The sequence below is a fragment of the Phodopus roborovskii genome, unplaced genomic scaffold, assembly GCF_943737965.1.
Source record: "Phodopus roborovskii unplaced genomic scaffold, PHOROB, whole genome shotgun sequence".
Classification (NCBI taxonomy): domain Eukaryota; kingdom Metazoa; phylum Chordata; class Mammalia; order Rodentia; family Cricetidae; genus Phodopus; species Phodopus roborovskii.
Window position 1 is genome coordinate 2,328,590 of NW_026126460.1, and position 20,340 is coordinate 2,348,929.

The following is a 20,340-nucleotide window of genomic DNA, read 5'->3' on the forward strand; positions in this document are numbered from 1 at the left end:
CTCAGGTCAAGGAAGGAAAACAGAAAGTCCACTAGTGCAGAGATGCTCTTTCCCCACTTCATGCCCACTGTGTTACGAGCTGTTCTACTCTACAATACCTTTCTCATGATGCTGGGCTGAAGCCTCTTAGTTTGTGAACCAAAGAAGGCCCTCCTTTTAGTTTTCCGCAGTAATTTGTTGTAGTAACAAAAAGTCTAATGCATAAAACTTAAGAGAGAAGGGTTTATCATAGCTCACATTTTTCTAGTTTTGGGTCTGTGTTCACTTGGCCCCATCACTGTGGTCCTGTAGCAAGGTAGAGAGAGCATCATGACAGGATAGCAGAGCACCGCTACTCTCTGGGAGGCAGTGGGAGAGATAAGTGGGAATCTAGGCAAGCGGTGCTTTTGACAGACATGTGCCCAGTGTTCTACTGCTGCCTCTAATGAGGTTTTACCTCCTAATAGCTTATTCAGTGTAAATTCATCAGATGATTAGCCCTGTGATGAAGTTAGTGTCCTCAAAATCAGTCTTCAGTAATCGGATCTACCATGCTGAATACCAAGGCTTCAGCATCAGTCTTTTGGAGGACACTTAATAAACTATGATGTTATAATAGGAGTAAGTAGTAACAATAGAGAAATGCCCTTCAAATGTCTAGGTCCCTAGTATGTGACAACTAATAACAAATAGGGTAGACTAGATTGTGATGTGATAGCAGAGTACTCAACAATCTCAATAACTTAGCACAGTTATGTAGATCTGCTGTTCAGTATGTTTCATGTCATTGTCACTCTGGGACCCTGGCCCATGGAGCAAATCTATCTGGGATGTTGATTATCTCATGAAGGAGGTGGGAGTGGGGAGATGGTGAATGAGAAGTTGGATTTTAAAGCTTCTCTTCATATCTGAGCAAACAAAGCCATATCCATTCCCTGGTAAATAAGGAAAAAAGAGCCTGTGACTGTTTCCAACAGTGGGAGAACCTCCTATGCTAATATTGTAACCATGTGACCTCAGATGCATATGGAATCTACAGTGTGCAGACCAGTCCTGTCTCCAACTCATATCAACGCCACAGCGTCTGAAACATTCACAATACTTCAGCAGAAGATGAGAATTGTTGAGGAACAGACCAGTTCTCTGAGAGATGACCTAATAATGCTGGGCTATGGTGACAAACGGTAACAGACAAATTAACTCGATAGCTTCAGTTTGAAGAATTTAAATTTGATGCTTAGTAAAAAGCAGATGTACATACTTTTGGAAAATTTTTCCATATGAACTTTGAAGCAAACATGTTTTTAGATAGAGTTGCTATTCTATGATAGAGGTGTGATTTTTAACATTTTCTGTTGTTGTGATAAAATACCTTACAGAAGAAATGGCTTATTTGGTGCTTACTGTCCTTGGGGCTATGGGTCCATGATAGTGGGCTAGAGTTAGATAGGAAGCAAAGGCAGCTGGAGCAGCAACTGGGAGCTCACTTCCTGAACAACAACCAGGAAACAGAAAAGATAGTGGGGATGGCAGGAGCCTTTTGAAATCTCAAAGTCCACCCTCAGTAACCTACTTCTCTAACAAGTCCACACTCTAACCCTCCCCAGACAGGACTGTCAGCTGGGGATCCAGTACTCAAATGCCTGAGACTTGTGGGCAAATCTCATTCAGAGCACACCAGATGTTAGTGGACTCTTTGTTGCTATGACAGAATGCCCTTTAAGACATCCTAAGGGAGGAAGGGTTCACTTTTGGCTCACCTCTTCAGAATTTAAATTCTTGGTGCTTGGCCCTATCACTGTGGGCCTGAGCTGAGGCAAAGTGTCATAGAAGAGAAGACTTAGAGGAGCAGACCTAGTGCCTCATAGCAGCTGGAAAGTGGGAGATACAGATTTCCTTCAGTAGTCCCCAGCTCCTGATGGTGTCTTCAGTGTGAACTCATCTATGTTAACTCTCAGTTCTGTTACTTTTGAATAGTTGGATCCACCAGCTGGGTACCTATGTCTTAGACATTTGAGCCCATGGGGAGCACCTTATATACAAACCATAATAGACAGCCACAAACACTATTTTAGATCTTATTTGGAAATTAGTTTAAAGAAAAACTGAAATGATTTGTGCCATTAAGTTGGTCTTCATTTTTTGTATCATATTTATTATAAATTAAAAGACACATTTAAAATCCTTAACCTGTTTCCATGCTTTAGAATGAGAAACTATTGCAGAACTGTTTTTCCCCTGTATTGCTAAAGAATTTTTTGTTGTTGTTTTAAAGTTAGCTTGTTAATGGTAAGGGATATACATGTTTATGCAGCCAATACAGAATTTATTGGTGTGATTTGTTTTAGAAAGATCATATGTATTTTCTGAGTGTCTCACATTACCACATAATAGTAGAATAGTTGCTATTGTAGGGCCCATAAATTACTTTTATCATTTAAAGATTAAATTTATTATAAATGCTGAATATTTTAATAAAACAACAGGAAATTTCATTATTTTTATTTAACTATTTTTTAAAAATATGAATATATTGCTTCTATGCTAACTTTAATTCCTGTTACCATTATAAAATTAATATTTTACCATGTTTTATGTATTACATGTTTTATGTTGATTTATATAGAAAGTCTTTTTTTTACTTCAAATTAAAATAAACAACCAAATAATATATTAAATAAATAAAAAAAACAACCAAAGGTATGGAAAAATGGCTCAGTGTAAACTGCTTGCTTAGGACCTGAGTTCAGATCCCCAGCATCCACACCCACATTCCCCATCCCATCCCCCACATCCCCTGAGAGCTGGGCATTTCAGTGCTTGTAATCCTAGTGCTGCAGTGGTGGAGAGAAGAGGAAAACTGACCAGTGAGGCTAGCCTAATTGGAGTTACAATTTCAGTGAGAGACCCTATCTCAAAAAAATAAGGTAGAGATTGAGGAAGTCACCCAGTGTCAACCCTCAACCCCTGGCCTGTGCACACATGACATGCATGGCCAGTGCCCCTCCATGCCTGCATGAATGCTATTGCTTTTTGTGGGGATGCTGGGATCCAAACTCAGGATATGGGTGTGGGTGTGGGGAACTGGGGATCTGAACTCAGGACATAGATTTTTCTGCTTACAAGGCAGCACTGGGCTGAGCCACCTCTCCAGAACCCTCTTTATTGTCTTCTAATCATGGTTTAATTCCTTCTCTGATTCGCTGCCTTTTGTTTTTGTTGTTTCCTAATTGCTCTGCTAGGGCTTCTCCAACTCTGCTGGATACTGGTGGTAAAATTAGATATCCTAGTCTTTACTCCATACCTTAGAGGGAAGCCTTCAACTTTTTACAATTGTAGTATTAACTTTGAACCTGTCATTTATGACCTTTACTGTGTTGAGGAACACTCCTCCTATGTGTAGTTTGATGGCAGCTGTTTAATGAAAGGGTGTTGGATTTGTCAATGTTTATTGAAACAGTCATATGGTTTTGTTTGTTAGTGCTTTGCAATAGGTAAGAAAAAGGGCAGGCCATCTAGCTGCAGCTAGATTTCATGTTCTGATTCCTCCACCCTCCGGGTGAAACAGAGAGCAGACATATATTACCTATTGTCTGCACTAACTTGCAAGAGCATCTTTGTCTAATGTTTCTGCTCTCATTTACACTGCACCTCCAATCCTAGGAAATAGCTGTTGGAAATGGGTTCGTGTACCCACCTCTTTATTTTTGGTGGTCTAGGGACATTCAGAAATGTAGAATCTCAAGGCCAGATCTAGGTGGTTAAAGATGTATTTCTTTGTGCAGAATCTATAGAAGTGCGGACACTCAGCCTTAGAATCATTTTAGAAAGGATCTGTAGACCTGTAGTTGTCACAACAGTGAGACTGGGCAATGCTCAGGACATGCTATGCTTCCTTCAGGCAATTGGAGTTCCATAATTTATTTGCTTTGTTACTTCCTGATTTAGTTAGGGTTTCTGTTGTTGTGAAGAGACACCATGACCATGACAACTCTTATAGAAGAAAACATTAATTGGTACTGGCTTACAATTTCAGAAGTTCAGTCCCATTATCATCATGGCTGAAAAACAAAGCAGCATGCAGGCAGACATGATGCTGGAGAAGGAGCTTAGAGTTCTACACCTTGATCTGCAGGCAGCAGGGAGTGAACTGACTCCCACACTGGGTGTAGCTTGAGCATTTGAGCCCTCACTGACACACTGACACACTGACACACTTCCTCCAACAAGGCCACTCTGACTCCAACAAGGCCACCTTTCCTAACAGTGCCACTCTCTGTGGCATGAAAAATAAAAGACCCGGAGACTGATATTGAGGTTCAAGCTTCAAGCTGACTATCAGAAAAGCAAAGCAGCTGACCACCAGCATCTTACCTCTACCTCAGGCTGATTGGGCTCTTCTCTTCCTGCCTCCGCAAGCTCTCACCAAGTTTCATATTGTAACCTTTCCTCCTTGTGGCTGGAGAATGAATTTCTCTCCGAGACCTTGCTTCTGTCTTATATACTCCCCTAATATTGGGATTAAAGGTGTGAGCTATAATTCTCTTTTAGATTGATTCACTTTTGTGTAGATCTGGGTGGCCTTGGACTCACAGAGATCCATCTATCTCTTAATACTGAGTCCTAGGATTAAATGTGTGTACCACCATCTCCTAGCTTCTGGCTGCTGGAATTAAATGTGTACACCTGGCTTCTATGGCTTGAGGTGACTTTGCTTTTCTGAATCCTCAGTCAAGCTTTAATACATTATGAGTAATATATCACTACAACTCCCTATAGGCCAAACATTCAAACACATGAGTCTATGGGGGTCATACTTATTCAAACCACCACACTTCTGCATGCAAGTTACCTAGAAGCCAGGTCACAGTAAGCATGTGCAGAAAATTTCCTTCAGTGCAGAAACTAGGAGCTATATGTTCTAGCTCCTTTTTGGCAGAGGTCCCTAGGAGTAGACTCTGGTTGTACTTGAACTATTGTTTACAACTGCCTGCTGGTGTTGTGACCTACAAAGACTCTCAAGGGTCCTTCCCTTTCCACCGCAAGAGCTAAGAGAATTTGGATGTGTTCCTTCCCGGGTCATTCAGCAGTGGACTAGCTTCTCTTTAGGTAAATTGGTAGTTGCAGGATAAGCTGGCTGAGCTCTTCTTTTGGCTTTGGAGCTCCATTTATTGGTCTACTTAACTCACATGTCAGCAGCAGTAGGAGAGGACACTGGCTAACCCCTTTTAGGATCTTCTTCCTGGGGAATCAAGACTTTGGCAGTGTGCATATTTATAGAACTGTCATTTTGTTCTGTAGTCTAGAGGCATGCATACTCTTAATCTCTTTGTTCATATGTCCAGGAGAATTCAGGGCCCTGAGAATGTAAGAGTTAAGATGACATATTCCACTTGCTTCTGTCCTTCTAGCCTTAGGGAAATTGGGAAGTCAAGAGATTTTGTTCTAGTTGTCCAGTGCATGGCCTGGGTAGGGGTTGAATGTAACTGCCTCAGACTTTTTTCTGTACATCCAGTGTGGATATTTATAATTGCCAAGTGTAGAAGAGGCTCATCTTGTTTCTGACACTCTTAGAAATAACTGATCTATTAGGTGCTTACTAGCTGCATTCCCGTCTAAGAGAGTCAGGAGCCTCATATTCAACCAGATTGCTGGTGTCACTGCCATTCTAATTAGAAAGGCTCCATTGGCTCCTAAGACTGCATTATGTAATATTGTTTTGTGGTGCTGTTCCAGAGGTCAATTGGAAACTTCAGATTATTTAGAAGACCCTGCCAGCCAGAAACTCATTAGTCCTATCCCAAGTGAAGTAATTTGTCCAGAAAAAACTGGTATTTTATGGAAGAACTGTGAGTTTCTGGTAAACCGAATGTGCCATTTGGAAAACCTCATCCAGTCCTTGAAGTTGAGCATCTGTCGTCTACAAACTGAACAGAAATTGAATCCACAGAAAACAGGTATAGGTTTGCAGAGGATTGCAGAGAATTTGTTTCTGTGTGGGTGCTTGATATTTTTGTGATTCTGTGGTTTTGTTCACCCTTCTTCTCTGTCCTTCTGTGCTTTTGTTCACCTTTCTGCTCTGTCCTGTGCTGTATGTAGCTTTTCTGAAGGATCAGCTGAATACAATACAGGAGGAACATTCCACGGACCTGAAACTGTTGCACCTTGAAGTGATGAATTTGCGCCAGCAACTGAAGGATGTCAAGGAGGAAGAAGACAAGGCACAAGATGAAGTGCAGAGATTGACTGCCACTCTGGAAATTGCCTCTGAGACAAAGGTTTGTGCTGAGTGTTCTGAAGTGTGGCTTCCCTGAAAAAGGCAACAGCTCCAAAAGACTGAATTACAAATGGAGATGTTGATGTTAGAATCTTGTCATTAGAAATTTGTCTCTATTAATGTGTATTGTCAATGGTTGTTCATAGACCCCTTGCTGTGTATAAAACCTAGGATCTAGGCTTGGTCCTCTTTTAAGAGCTACACAGTAGTTGGGAGCTTAAGGCATAACATGACAAATTATTTAGGAAAAAGTTGAAAACAGACCACTGAGTGAACATTGCATAAGAACACTGTGTTTGAGAGGAGGAGAATCTGTGGCCAATATAGATCAGGTCAACTTCAGAAAAGATACACTTGGTCTCAAAGCAGAGTGCTTAAGGCATCTCAGGGAACACAAGCACAGACAGCAAAGATGACTACTGCTTAAAAAGGAAACCAGGTCTCTTTCCATGGACTAGTGGACTGGTCGGGGTAATAAATCAGATTATTTTGAAAGGTCTTAAGAAGTAGCATATTATTAAATAAGAGTATGTTTTAATGAGTAATAGATCTGAGAGAGGTCTCCTGGCCACAATCATTCTGTGCTTATCCTCTTTCTGTTATTCAGATTTTTATGCTGGGTACCATTTTGAGTTAAAATGTGTGAACTCCAGCATTACTGGAGTGAGAATGTGTGGCAAGTAAGCTGAGTACTAGCTAATTTCACATTGCAGAGTACCTAAAAATCAAGAGTAATTAATACTTTGGATGACCCAGTGGGAACTGATTAAGAATTTTTGATGCAGAACCATGCACTGACAAGATAGAAAACGAATTAGATGTTACTGTATCCTGACTATGGAGAGAGGAAATTGGCAGCAAAGAACCCAAGCTTTGGACTTCCTGGTCGATGCTGCTAACTCTGCATGGCTCATGGGAGCACGTCTGTCCTCCAGCCCTTCTCTCACCTGCTCCGTTTCCTGAAGTCTCTGCTTTTTCTCTTGGATTCTGCTTTATTCTTCTGTCAACACACAAGCAACAAAAAAGGGAAGAGGTGTTTATTCCCCCAAACTATCAGTGTAACAAGACTAAGAAATCACGATGTAAAATAAATGTGGTTAAAACTTGGAAAAAAGTAATCTTTTGTGTTATGAGTCTACATAGGTCAGAACTAGAATTGTGGCAGGAGCAAAGGATATTTTATGAAAGATAGTCTTGGAATCAGGTACAAGATAGAAAGAAGGCGACCACAACTTTAGTCTTTATATCTAGGATTGTGGTATCATTGATAATGATTGAAAACTGTATTTTTCATTATGAATTCCTAAGCATGAATGGTATTTGAAACTGATGGTGCTATATACCTTCTAAAATACATTCCAAAATTTAAAAAGCAGCTATCTCTCTGAGTTTGAAGCCAGCCTGGTCTATGTAGTGAGATACACACACATACACACACACACACACACACACACACACACACACACACACACACACAGAGACAAACACATTCTCTCTCACACACACATTCCCTCTTTCTTCCCCCCCCCCCCCCCACTATTTACTGAGTTAAGGGCACTAATTGCTTTTGCAGAGGACCCAGGTTTGATTCCCAGCACTCAATTGGCAGTGCACAAATGTCTGTAACTCTGTGGGTACCAGACAGGTACATGGTACACATATCTACATGCAGGACAAACACTTCACACAAATAAAAATAAGTCTTAAAAAGAAATAGGGGTTATCTAAGTGTGAGGAATGGAGTTTGAATTCCCATGACCTATACAAATTCTAAGCAAGCAAAGCAGCTTTAACATTCAGAAGGCAGGAACAAGATCCCAGGAGCAAGCTGGTTAACCAGACCAGCAAATTAAGGGATGGCATACTAAGTTCAGGTGAGAGGCCCTTAGTCAATGTGTAGAACAGGGAGCAATCCAGGGAGACACCCATTGTCATTGTCAACTTCTGGCCTCCACATACCTGTGTACCCATATACACATACACATGCATATACACACATATGTACCCACATACACACATGTATATGCACACATGTATACATACATGAACACCCATATGTATAGGTACACATGTATACATGTGTACCCTCCCACATGTATATGCATACATATTCACACATGTACCCATATACACATGCATATGCACATATGTACACTGATAGACACATGTGAAAAATAAAAAAATAGCACTTATAAGCTGCCAAGGGAAAAGAAGACTGAATTTGACTTGATAAACCTAGACACAGTTTCTTCCTGTCATTTCAAGTTATTAGATCTTTCTTCCTTCTCTTTTCAGAAGAACACAGCTGTTATTGAGGAGGAGCTAAAGACCACAAAGCGTAAAATGAACCTTAAAATTCAAGAGGTAAGAGAAAGGACAGGAGATGTTGAGGAGGTGTTGTAATAGCAAAGGGAAATCAAGAAAGTGTAAGGATGGAAAGAATCCTTTGAGAAAGAAAGTGTGTCTTTGTATGAACACTTTAAATATTTTGTCACATTTAACTGAAGCAAGAGTGTCTGCCCTCAGTTGCTTAAAGATATTCTTATATGTTAAAACTGCCATAAAACTGGAACTAAACCAAACCAAACCAACAAAAAAACAAAACACCCATTGAGCCAGTAGAGAAACAGTTACTAAACATGGTGGCCCATAGGCTATTGTTAAGTAAACACTTCGTGAGACATTTTAATATAAAGTTATGTTAAAATGGAAAAGTCTACACTTCTTATTTTACCTTGAAACATTCATGTGGGCTTACATGTTTGGAACTTGGAAGGAGTGGCTACTAAATGCTATTGAATTAGTTGTGGGTCTGTGTGTTAGTTGTCATCTATTCAACAGGGAGCACCACTGATGAGGCCTTAGAGACACGCTGATGTGTGGGTGTAAGGATAAGTTATAGGACCCAGTTTTCACTGTCCCCTTAGCAGTGTAGTAGTAATAGGTCCTTAACTATAACCTGACCACCCCCAGGTTCTTAGCCCCAGTGATGGTGCCTGTACTGGGTGGTTTTCTGTGGCAACTTGACACAAGCTAGAGTCATCAGAGAGGAAGGAGCCTCAGTTAAGGAAATGCCTCCATGAGATCCCGTGGTGTAAGGTATTTTTTCTACTAGTTGTTAATGGGGGAAGGGCCCAGCTCATGGTGGTGCCATCCCTGGGTTCTATAAGAAAGCAGCCTGAGCAATCCAGGGGAAGCAAGCCAGCAAGCAGCTCCCCTCTATAGTCTCTGCGCCAGCTTGTGACTCTAGGTTCCAGCCCTGCTTAAGTTCATGTCCTAACTCCCTCCAATGAAGGACTGTGATCTGGAAGTATAAGCCAAGTAAATCCTTTCCTCCCCAACTTGGTCTTAGATCATGGTTTTTATCACAATAACAGTAATCCTAACTAAAACAAGCCTATATTTTTATTTCATTCTATCAATTCTATTCCTCTAGAGAACCCTGACTGAGTTGGCCTTTTTTTTAGATATCTTAATATAAATTTAATAGTTTTTTATTTATAGGAAATTATGCAGACAACATGTACCCATTCTCTATAAACTCCCAGTTTTTTTCCCTAGCATTACATTTTGAAGTATTTTGGCCACAATTTATGAAATGATACTGATGTGTCACTAAAGTACATAGTTTACATTAGAATTACAGAAATTCACTGTAGTACTGTAGAGTTCTATGAATTTTAACACCATTTTAACACCATGTATCTGCCATTCCAGGATCAAGTGCAGTAGTTTCCCTGCCCTAAAAATGCCTTGTACTCCACAGGCAAATTCATCTCTTCTGCTAGTCCCTTGATGAGCACAGATCTTTGCATTGCATATATGGTTTTGGTATAGTTAAGATAATCCTTTTGGGCTGTACACTTAAGTTTTTTCATGTCTTCCCAAGGCCATTAGTTCATATCTTCTTTTTAAAGAAAGTATTTAATTTAGAAACAATCTTATGTATCAATCCCAGTTCCCTCTCCCTTCCATCTTCCCATGCTCCCCACCAACCCCCCATCCCATCTCCCACTCACTCCCCAAGGAAGGTGAGACCTTCTGTGGAGGATCACCAAAGTTTTCATATCATTTTGGGGAGGGCCTAGGCCCTCCTTCATGTATCTGGGCTGAGGGAGTGTCCCTCCATGGGGAATGGGCTAGAAAGTCCATTTGTGCACTAGGGATAAATACTTGTTCCACTGAAAGAGGCCACATAGACTGCCCAGTTCTCCCAACTGGCACTCAGAGAGCTTGGTTCAGTCCAATGTTGGTCACCAGCTTTACAACTGGGGTCCCTGTGCTCCCACTTGCTCAAAGCAACTGTTTCTGGGGGTTTCTCCAGCCTGGTCTTGACCCCTTTACTCATTCCTCCTCCCTCTCTACAACTGGACTCCAGGAGTACAGCTCAGTGGTAGCTGTGGTTGTCTGCTTCTGCTTCCATCAGCTACTGGATGAAGGCTCTAGAATGGCTTTTAAGGTAGTCATCAATCTCATTATAGGGAATGGGCACTTAAGGTAGCCTCTCCACTATTTCATAGTACTTTTACTATATATAGTATATTTTCTTCATCCATTCACCAATCAGAGAACATCCTGGTGTCTTACAGGTCTGTGTGGACATAAGATTTCCACTTATTTGCTTGCACTGGGGCCATAGTGAAATCTGGGCCGAGGCTGCTTTTGAGGAGCATGTCTAGGTCTATGACCCTACAGAGGGCAGGCTCTGTGATGGTGACCATAGCCCTTGTTGCCACCAAAGGATTCTGGGTTACCACCTGTGGCCATGGAGTTGGAGGGACATATCACTGCTGGGACCATCCCAACCTGCCCCTCACCTAAGAGGAGTGGCTCCAGTGGCCTGGACTGACCAACTCAGTTGCCACCTGGCATACTTCCAGGGCTTGTAGTAGGCACATCCCAACATCTACCCCATCTATGATCTGCTGGAGTGTGTGAAGGGACTGATCCTGGGGACCCATAGCTGCAGAATCTCTACAACCAGGGGCAACAAACAGCAGGATATCAGAGAGGAATGTCAGTGGGGGTCAATATTGATGGTGTTCCAAAGCCAGAGAAGGGCCTTGAACCTTACCAACAAACTTAATACACAATGGACATTTGCAAGTAAAGTTGTTTGGACAGAAGTGTAGACTTCATGATACACAGCATCTCCCAGGGTCACAAAGATGAATGCGGACGTGATGGAGAGGTGGGAAAGCTGGAGGAGTAAAATGTTTTCCTTTTGTATTAGTATTGTTTATTTTCCCTCAGGGGGACACTACAAGAGGGAGAAGTGGATATAGAGGGACTGGGAGATGAGTAGGATTGGGGTGCATGTTGTGAAATTCCCTAAGAGTAATAAAAGATTTCCACTCGTTTGGGTAAATAACCTCAGAATATAATTACTGGTTGTAATGCAAGCCATATTTAGCTTTGTTAGGAACCACCAACCCATCTTAAAATTTAGCGAGACCATTTTGCATTTCTGTCTTGGAAGAATAAGAATCTTTGTTGTTGCACATTATCCTCAGCATTTGGTGTCAGAGCCTTAAATTTTTGCCATTTTAATAAATATGTGGTCTATCATGTTATAGTTTGAATACCCCAATGTTACATGATGTGAGAATCTTTTCATATACTTATTTATATATATATATATATCTCCATTGGGGAAATATATTTTAGATTATTATCTCATAATTAAGGTGGCTTAGTTTTGAGTTTGTTACTTGGTATATTTAGGGTCTGATTTGCAGGTTCCCTGTAAAGACTCAATAGCTAACAGCTGGATCCCAGTGGTCTTTGAATAGTGGTCAAACCTTTAAGAGATGCAAGCCTAGTGGAAAGCACTAATTCATTGAGGATAATCACCCTTGGAAGGGATTCATGTAGTTTTCATGCAGCCCTGGTTCGTTCCTATGAAAGTGGAGTTACTATAGAAAGGAGTAAGTCTGTGTGGCTTCTCTTGCCTGTATGATATCACCACGGTGTTATGTCATCATGAGGCCCTCACCAGAGCTGAAAATGTGTGGTTGTCCAATCTTGAACTTCAGCTCCTAAAACTTTGAGGTAGGGGGCTGGAAAGATGATGGCTTAGTGGTTAAGAGCACTGGTCATTCTCCCAAAAGGCCCTGAGTTCAGTTCACAGGAACCACATGATTGTTCACAACCATCTATAGTGGGACCTGATGCCCTCTTCTGGTATAAAGGTGTACATGCAGATAGAGCACTCACATCTTTAAAAACAAAACCAGGAGCTAAATAAACCTTGATTCTTTATACATTATCTAGCCTCAGATATTTTGTTACAGTGACATATAAAAGACTAAGAGATGATATAAATCCTATATCAAAATGCGATGTATTTAAACATTTTCTGCCAGCCTAAATTTTGTCTTTTCATTTTCTTAGCAATGTCTTTCAGAGAATGAAAACCCTTCATGAGGTCTAATTAGAAAAATGTCTTTCATAGATAGTGATTTTGGTGTCACTTAGGTATTTGCATGATGTTTGCTTGTCCTCGGGACTTGCTGTGCCCTGTCATTTCTATTGCCTTCCTTTTGTATGTGCTGCTTGAAAGTTACTAGTGGGTCTTGATCCCCAATTTGTAAAGCAGATTTCAACAACAGAAAGATGGGGGGAGGGGCAAGCTTGACTTCATTTTTAGGAAGGAATGAGCATGTTTCAAAGTAATGTGAAGGTGTGGGAATGAAAGCATCTCATGGAAACTGTGGTGATTGCATCTTTTTGAACTGGAGTGGTATCCATTGGTCTCCCTAACTGCAGTGTTGCTCTTTAGCTAAGGAGACAACTGGCTCAGGAGAAGCACTTCAGGGAGTCTCTTGAGAAATCTTCATTGTCCATGCTACTCAAAATACAAGAAATGGGCTCAACAGTGGAGGCAGAACGGAAGCAGGTACAGATTTGCTTTCCTTGTTTGTTAGAGAAGTAAAACCACAGAAGGGGGAGCTGGCATTCTTCCCTGCAAGCTCATCAGTTTGTTTATTTCCTCTAGATTTACTGAGGTCCTTTTTCTTAGTGACCTGATCAAAATATAGTGCAAAATAAGAATCACTCTGCTATCTAACTCAACAGTTCTCAATTCATGAATGAAAAAGCCAAGGTCCAGAGAAGTGAGTCTGTCTCAGGTTTTATTGAGGTTAATTATGTTGGTACGTTAGCCTCCTGTACCAGGCAGTCTCTGCTATAGGCATTCATTGTGGAAGCTGCTGCCCTAGTTAATGCTATGTTTATGATCTGCTTAGAAAGTAAAGACTAAGTGGAATGAACCCTTGAAGCAAATAAGTAAAATAACCAGGAACATATTTACGTTGCTGTTTTCATGTATCCTACTTATATTAACATGATATTTTTGCCTCCACAGTCTTTATTATTTGAAATACTTTTATGTGTTTAAGATGCCTTAAATTTGCATTTTGGTATTTATTATTTGAGTGTATAATCTTTATCATTTTTACCAATGACTATACTTCACAGCTGAATTATAAAAATGAGTCTATTTTACTTAAGGAATTATGGACGATCCTATTTAAATCAAAATTGGTTCAATGTAAATAAAATTAAAGATAAAATTCTTTTCTTGCCCTGCTACCCTCATGTGCTCAGCAGCCTGCTGTGGCTGGTGACTACTGTTTAAGTGCACATAGGATGCGCCATGGGACAGCACTTCAAGTTAGAAACTGGTCTGCTGAGATTTCAGCTGGGAAAATACCGGCACGTCCCTTTCCCTCTCAGTGACACTAGGGTTGAAAATTCCACCTTCTGTGTGTTCTATCAGATCATGCACTATCTTACAGAAACAGTTTTTCTTAACACAATTTCAGGTGCACTCTTTGCAGCAGAACTGCACTGCCCTGCGCGGCTCTATTCAAACCACCCAAGAACTGTTGGCACAGGAGCAGCAAAAGAATGGAGAGTTGGAGATGATTACCTCACAGCTCAAGTCTGATCTAAGTATGCAAAAACTCCTAAGAGCCTGAGTTCTTCAATTGGCCAGGGTTGGTGGTGGAAAACATTGCTGGGCTTCTTCCTATATGGTCCTGAAACCAAGATAGATATTGGTAATAAAATTTGATCTTAATTTTCTGTGTGTGTGGTAAGAGGTTGATAGGGCCTTACCTATACTAGGCAAACTCTTCACTGAGCTTGCCCCGTGGCCACCTTTGGGTTTGGTTTGTTTGTGGGTTTATTTGCTGAAATGGGGGGTCTAAGTTGCTCAGGTTTGAGTTAGACGTGAGATCTTTTTATCTAAGCTTTACACATCTAAGATGCAGGTCTGTGCCACTAGGCCTGGCAGAGCCTCTTCTTTGTTTCTTTCTTTAAAAAAAAAAAAAATGAATACAATGTAAGGCCTGCATGTATACCTGCAGATCAGAAGAGGGCACCAAATCTCATTACAGATGGTTGAGAGTCACCATGTGGTTGCTGGGAACTGAGCTCAGGACCTGTGGAAGAGCAGCCAGTACTCTTAACCACTGAGCCATCTCTCCGGCCCGAGCCTCTTATTTATAAACCATTATCTTTAAGTTTTTCCCTTCCATGATGACTCAAGTGTGCACTAGTGGGGACATTTAGACACTGTGGATATAAATGTGTCAATTAACTATTAATAAGGAAATGAGGTTCCTCTTACTTACTGTAGCCAAATTTACCATTCTTCCAGTTGTCAATTCACAGAGATGGGTGTTTATAATGCACCGGTAAGAAGAGTTTAGAATAATTCCCTTATTTTACAGACTAGTTCTCAAAGGGGCAGAGCAGGGAAAGAGGAGTCTTAACCCCGAGTCTAGGTGCACAATCTTGCTGTTTCAAGCCCATCAATCAGCCTTTGCCTCTACTGCTGTTGGTAGACTACTGTAAAGCAGCATCAGGCAGTCTCCACTGCAGAGACCATTCCCACATGAATAATGGTTTATGTAGGGCTTTCACACAGATTGTGTCATTGGTTGCTCAAAGCTGTCTGTAGCCATTGAAAGTTCCAAAAGAAATGGAGAAGAAAAAACTTAATCCTGTCTTCTCATTGTGAGCCGTGTGTTTCTTCTAGTGTGCTACCTGCAATGAGAAAGCACCAACGGAAAAATAAACATGACAAAAAGTGTAGAGAAAAGAGTAAACCAATGCCTTTCTACAGTTGTTAGCCACCTTTCCTTGGGGCTGCTGAGTGAGTCACTGTGTCAGGTTCCTGATGGCAATGCCTGGAGATAACCTTCTGTCTTCTATTGTACACCTACACACATTTGGGTTACACTTCATATTTTTTCCTTGGGATCTCATTTTCACTTTATGACAACTTTGTTATCAAGAAAGAAAATATACCTATCATACACAGTAAAAAGATCTGGAGATCATGCCCAAGGACCCAGTATACACAGAATAGCATGGGCTAAAGTGCAGATCGTTCTGTGTATGAGCTCTCTGTTTATTGGGCTTTCTCTTACATAGATTTGTTTAGTTTTTTGGATTTTTTTAAGCATGTGTGTGAGACCACTAGATGAAGATTAAACACAATAAATCAAGATAGCATGAGGGAAAGGAAGCCTTACTGAATACCAACTGTATGCTCAGTATTATTGACTTTATGTACCATTTTATTGCTTTTAGGTACAAATAGCTATATGGCTAGGTTAAAAAGAAATAACTTTAAATACTTTCTTCAGTGTATTAAAAATAGAAAAGGATATTAACAGTAAATAACATGTAACTTAAAGTAATTATTCTATGAAGATAGACGTTTCCTTTTGTTCATACTTTGAGTATAACTTTAGAACAGATCACAACATTTATCTCTTTTCATTTTCACACATTTTGAATTAGACTTCAATGAGTCATTGATTCACATCTTTATAAAACAGTTTCTTTAAGATATATCCTATGTAAAATAGGAGTTTTTAAACATGTTTTGAAATTGCCTGGCTTTAAATTTTAAGTATAACAGCACTAATATAGTTCTAAATTTTCTATAAAGTCAAAACATTAATTTTAAGTGTTATACAATGCCAAACTATTACCCAATTTTCCTTCCTGCATGTGTGTGACAAATGCTCTAACATGGAATCACAGCTCAGCTGTGTTCCTTAATTTTCTGTCTTCGGTTACAGCCTGTGAATGGTTTCATATCTAACCCTGAAGTTACCCTTCAAAGCTGTAGACCACTATCCTGCTGTCAAATCAACACCTGTAGTTGGATGCCAGACACATCAGAACATGAGGAAAATGTCAGTGTCTATCCATTCATTTTGTTCTGTTTCTGGAGTTTGCTCCTTCCATGCAGACCTTATATAGGTGGAGTCCAGCATCTACCCTGCTGCCCCTGTCTGCTCGCTGCATGGTCACCTGTGTCCCAACAGTCTTCTCTTCTGTTTCATATGTCTGGTTTCCTTCTCTGTTTTCATTGTCATTGCCAGGAGAAAAATAGCCCTTATTGTTTTATGTGTGTGTCCCTGGTTTTATTAAATCTTGATTAAAGTAACTTAACAAAAATATGTTGATTATATCCCTCCCAGAATAATGTATGCATTGAATAAAATGTGACCTTATTTACTATTAAAAGCAACAGTGGACCAGGTTCTTTTTAACTTATTGTCTGATTAATTTTATCACTTTAAAGAGAAGTTTGCCATGTAGCCCAGGCTGGCCCTGAACTTATGATCCCCTACATCAGTTGCTCAAATGATGAGATTCTAGGCAATCTGTGTTGATAATTATGTACCTAGCCTATGAAAATATGATAAAATGCAGGTGTTAATATTTCCACAAAACATTGACTTAAACGACCAAAGCTTTTAGGGAAAAGTGCTGTGTGGTTTCTACGTGTTAAATCACCATTGCCATCATATAAACTTTTTGCTTTTAGTTTCCAGAGATAACCTCATTTGCAAGTTGGCTGAAGAAAATAAGGTATGTATTCCTGTGACAGAATACAGAGATGGTGGCTTTCTTTATTTCTTTGTTGTTGTTGTTAGTTTTGGTTTTGGTTTTTTGAAACTCTTTTCTATGTATTGCTTTGGAGGTTGTCCTGGAACTCTCTGTGTAGACCAGGCTGCCCTCAAACTCACAGAGATCTGCCTGCATCTGTCTCCCGAGTCCTGGAATTAAAGGTGTGAAGGTGGCTCTCTTTATTAAGTCATAATCCTTCACTGGTGCTTGTATATAGATTTCTGATTCTTCAGAAAGCTCTAGGAACAAAAGGTTCACATAAATAAGCTGTATATTCAGGCAGTACTAAGTAGTAGAACTAAGTGATCATCTTAAGCAGGTTATCTTCTTTTGAAAAGATAAAATAAAGCTGGGCATTGGTGGTGCATGCTGTTGTTAGTCTTAGCACTTGGGAGACAGAGCCAGGTAGATCTCTGTGAGTTCAAGGCAAGCTCTGATCTACAGAGCAGGTTACAGGACAGGCTCCAAAACTACAGAGAAATCCTGTCTCAGAAAAAAAAGTCATGGATTTTGCCAATTATAAATTAATTTCTAAAACAGGGTCATGAAATATAATATAGTGTTGAAGTTCATGGTTGCTCAGCAATGGAAGTGCATCAAATACTGAACCACAAGTTGTTTCCCTCAAAATATTTTTTAACTTTTTAAATTTAATATTTTTTTCTTATTTTACATATCAGTCCCAGCTCCTTCTCCGTCCCATCCCCCATCCACTCCCCAGGGAGGGTGAGACCTTCCATGAGGGATCATCAAAATCTTGTCAAGTCATTTGGGGGTAGAGCCTAGGCCCTCCCCCCATGTCTCTAGGCTAAGGGAATGGCCCTCCATGGACTGAATCACACTCTTAAAGGTGGGCAAAATGGTGAACTTTATTTTAACTGAATTCAGAAAAGAAGAAAATTTTTATCATTTTACACTCTTAAGTTAGTCTCTGTGCTCCCATTTGGAATAGGTTTTCTGTTACCCTCTCACCCTGTGTTGTGTGGTGCTTGTCTTCCCACTTCGGAGGAAATTGAGAAGTAGTTTTCTCAGTGCTCATCGCTCTTTTACCAAAAAGTTCTTAAGGACTCTTCAGTCACCCCTCACTTGTCTCTTCCCCTCTCCCAATCCCAGAGAGAACTAGTTCTGTTCCTTGGAGCACAGGTGCTTCCCTTCTCCACCCTGAGGTCCTTATTGGTGGAAGCATCTTATAACTTTTAAAGGTGTTTGAATGTGTTTCTTTGGAATCACAAAATCTTACTGGTAATAAAAATGTGTATTTGATATAAATATTCTTATAGAGATCTGACTTGACATAGGAATATAAGTGAGTAGTTATAGAATGATTTTAGTCAATTTTTCTAGTCAGAATGCTAATATGAAACTAATGAAGTCTTTAAAATTTATTTTTCCTTCTCATACATTTTCTGATTAAATTATTTTATTTCATGATCAGTTTTACTTGAGCAAGTGAACATTCCCCTAATTTGTGCTATGGGGACTAGAATGCAAAAGTCTCAGTATTCTTTGAAAAATAAAAATATGTGAGCCAGGAAAAGTTAGGCAGTTTTGAGTTGAGCAAGATTCTGGAGGACATCTTGGTTGCCTTCAAGTTCAGCAAGTAAGAGCTGAACTGATTAATATGTACGTGAAGGCTTTTGCATGAGATAAGTTGTCCATGAGAAAAAAACCTAGCAACAGGGCCGCTGGATCATTGCAGTTTCAGTTTTGTAAGAATATTCAGACTGTTTTCTGAAGTGCACCATCATTTTCATTCCCACCAGCAGCCAATGAGAATGCTCTGCATCTGTATCAGCTTTGTATACACCCTTTCTTTGGTACTGAGAAATAAAGGGAGTTTGGAAATCAAAGATAATAAGACTCTGTACGCACCTAGAGATGTGCATAATATCTTGCCCATGTGAAAAAGAGAGCAATTTTTTTCCTTCAATAGAGTACACAAATGTCTTTCAACAAGGAACATGAAGAAAATACGTATTTGAAATCTGAAATGATATCCCTTCAAGATGCATCAGAAAAGGCAAAGGTAAATCTTTGCTTCTCCCTCTCACTTTCTTAAGATATTAATTAGTTTAATATAAATTCATATTGTCTTTTTCCTCTAGCTTTTTATTTCTGTAAGATCTACTTCATCTATCAACCATTATCAAATTAACTACATTTTGGATTTCCCCTATCAAATTCCTTTGATACTGGTACAGGTACATGACTAATCACATGTACATTTTGCTTTCTAATTTAGTCATTGTATTAGGCTTTTTTTTTTTCCTGTGATAAAATACTTGAGCAATTTAGGGAAGAATTTATTGTGGCTCACACTTTAGGGTGAGTAGGTCATGGAGCTCAAGGTCACAGGGCATCTGCAATGGAGAGGAGAATGAGAAATGTTTGTCCACAGCTTGCCTTCCCCTTCTTATCCAGTGTGGGACCTCTGCCTGTGGAATGGTGTTACCTATACTTAATGTGGGTCTCAACTTCACCTAAAAATCTCCCATTTACATGTTTAGAGGTCTGTTTCCATGGTGATTCTAAAATCCATCAGGTTGATGAGATTAACCATTGAAATTTCTCTTCCCTTACCCAGTGCATTTCTAAGAAGCTCCATTGCAACCGCTATCTACTAAACTTTTTGGTGTGCTCTGTATAAAACAGTACAGAAGAGCATAAGAAATGCTTGTTAGAGTTGGGATTTAAGGATGATCATTTTCTGTAAGGTGTTGCATCCAAATTTAACTTATACTTTATATTAATACTTGAGTGTATATTGAAAACAGTAACTGAATACACAGGCACACTATTTCACAGAATCCAGTGAAATGCTTATCCTTAAAACAACTTTTCTTTTGGCACAATTAGATTGCTGTATTGTTAATGTCATTATGTTGCTGTACTTTATAGTAAAATGAAATAAAATGAAAAGAATATCCTTTTATAAAAGTCACCACTATTTCTATACCAATGGTTAACACTAGGTGAACCTGTTTCATATACTAGGCAAACTCTAAGCACCTCACATTACTAACACTTTAACCTCTGCTGGTGCACTAAAGACTGGAAACTGTCACTCAGGATTTGAAGCTCAGGAAGCTTGTACACAGAAGGTTTGCCAGTTCAGCCAGCAAAATGGCAGAGGACGTTTTGCTTTT

At 39.8% G+C, this 20,340-nt stretch overlaps 1 protein-coding gene across 1 annotated transcript in view; it reads left to right on the top strand.

Moving 5' to 3' along the window:
- The first annotated feature begins 999 nt into the window (after window positions 1-999).
- Window positions 1,000-20,340, top strand: part of Ccdc150 (coiled-coil domain containing 150) — a 62,706-nt gene continuing 43,365 nt past the window's right edge. The window contains 8 exon segments of the mRNA XM_051190205.1: window positions 1,000-1,163; window positions 5,716-5,936; window positions 6,079-6,257; window positions 8,552-8,620; window positions 13,038-13,154; window positions 14,083-14,212; window positions 17,112-17,155; window positions 19,128-19,220. Coding sequence (XP_051046162.1) covers window positions 1,000-1,163; window positions 5,716-5,936; window positions 6,079-6,257; window positions 8,552-8,620; window positions 13,038-13,154; window positions 14,083-14,212; window positions 17,112-17,155; window positions 19,128-19,220 — 1,017 coding nt within the window.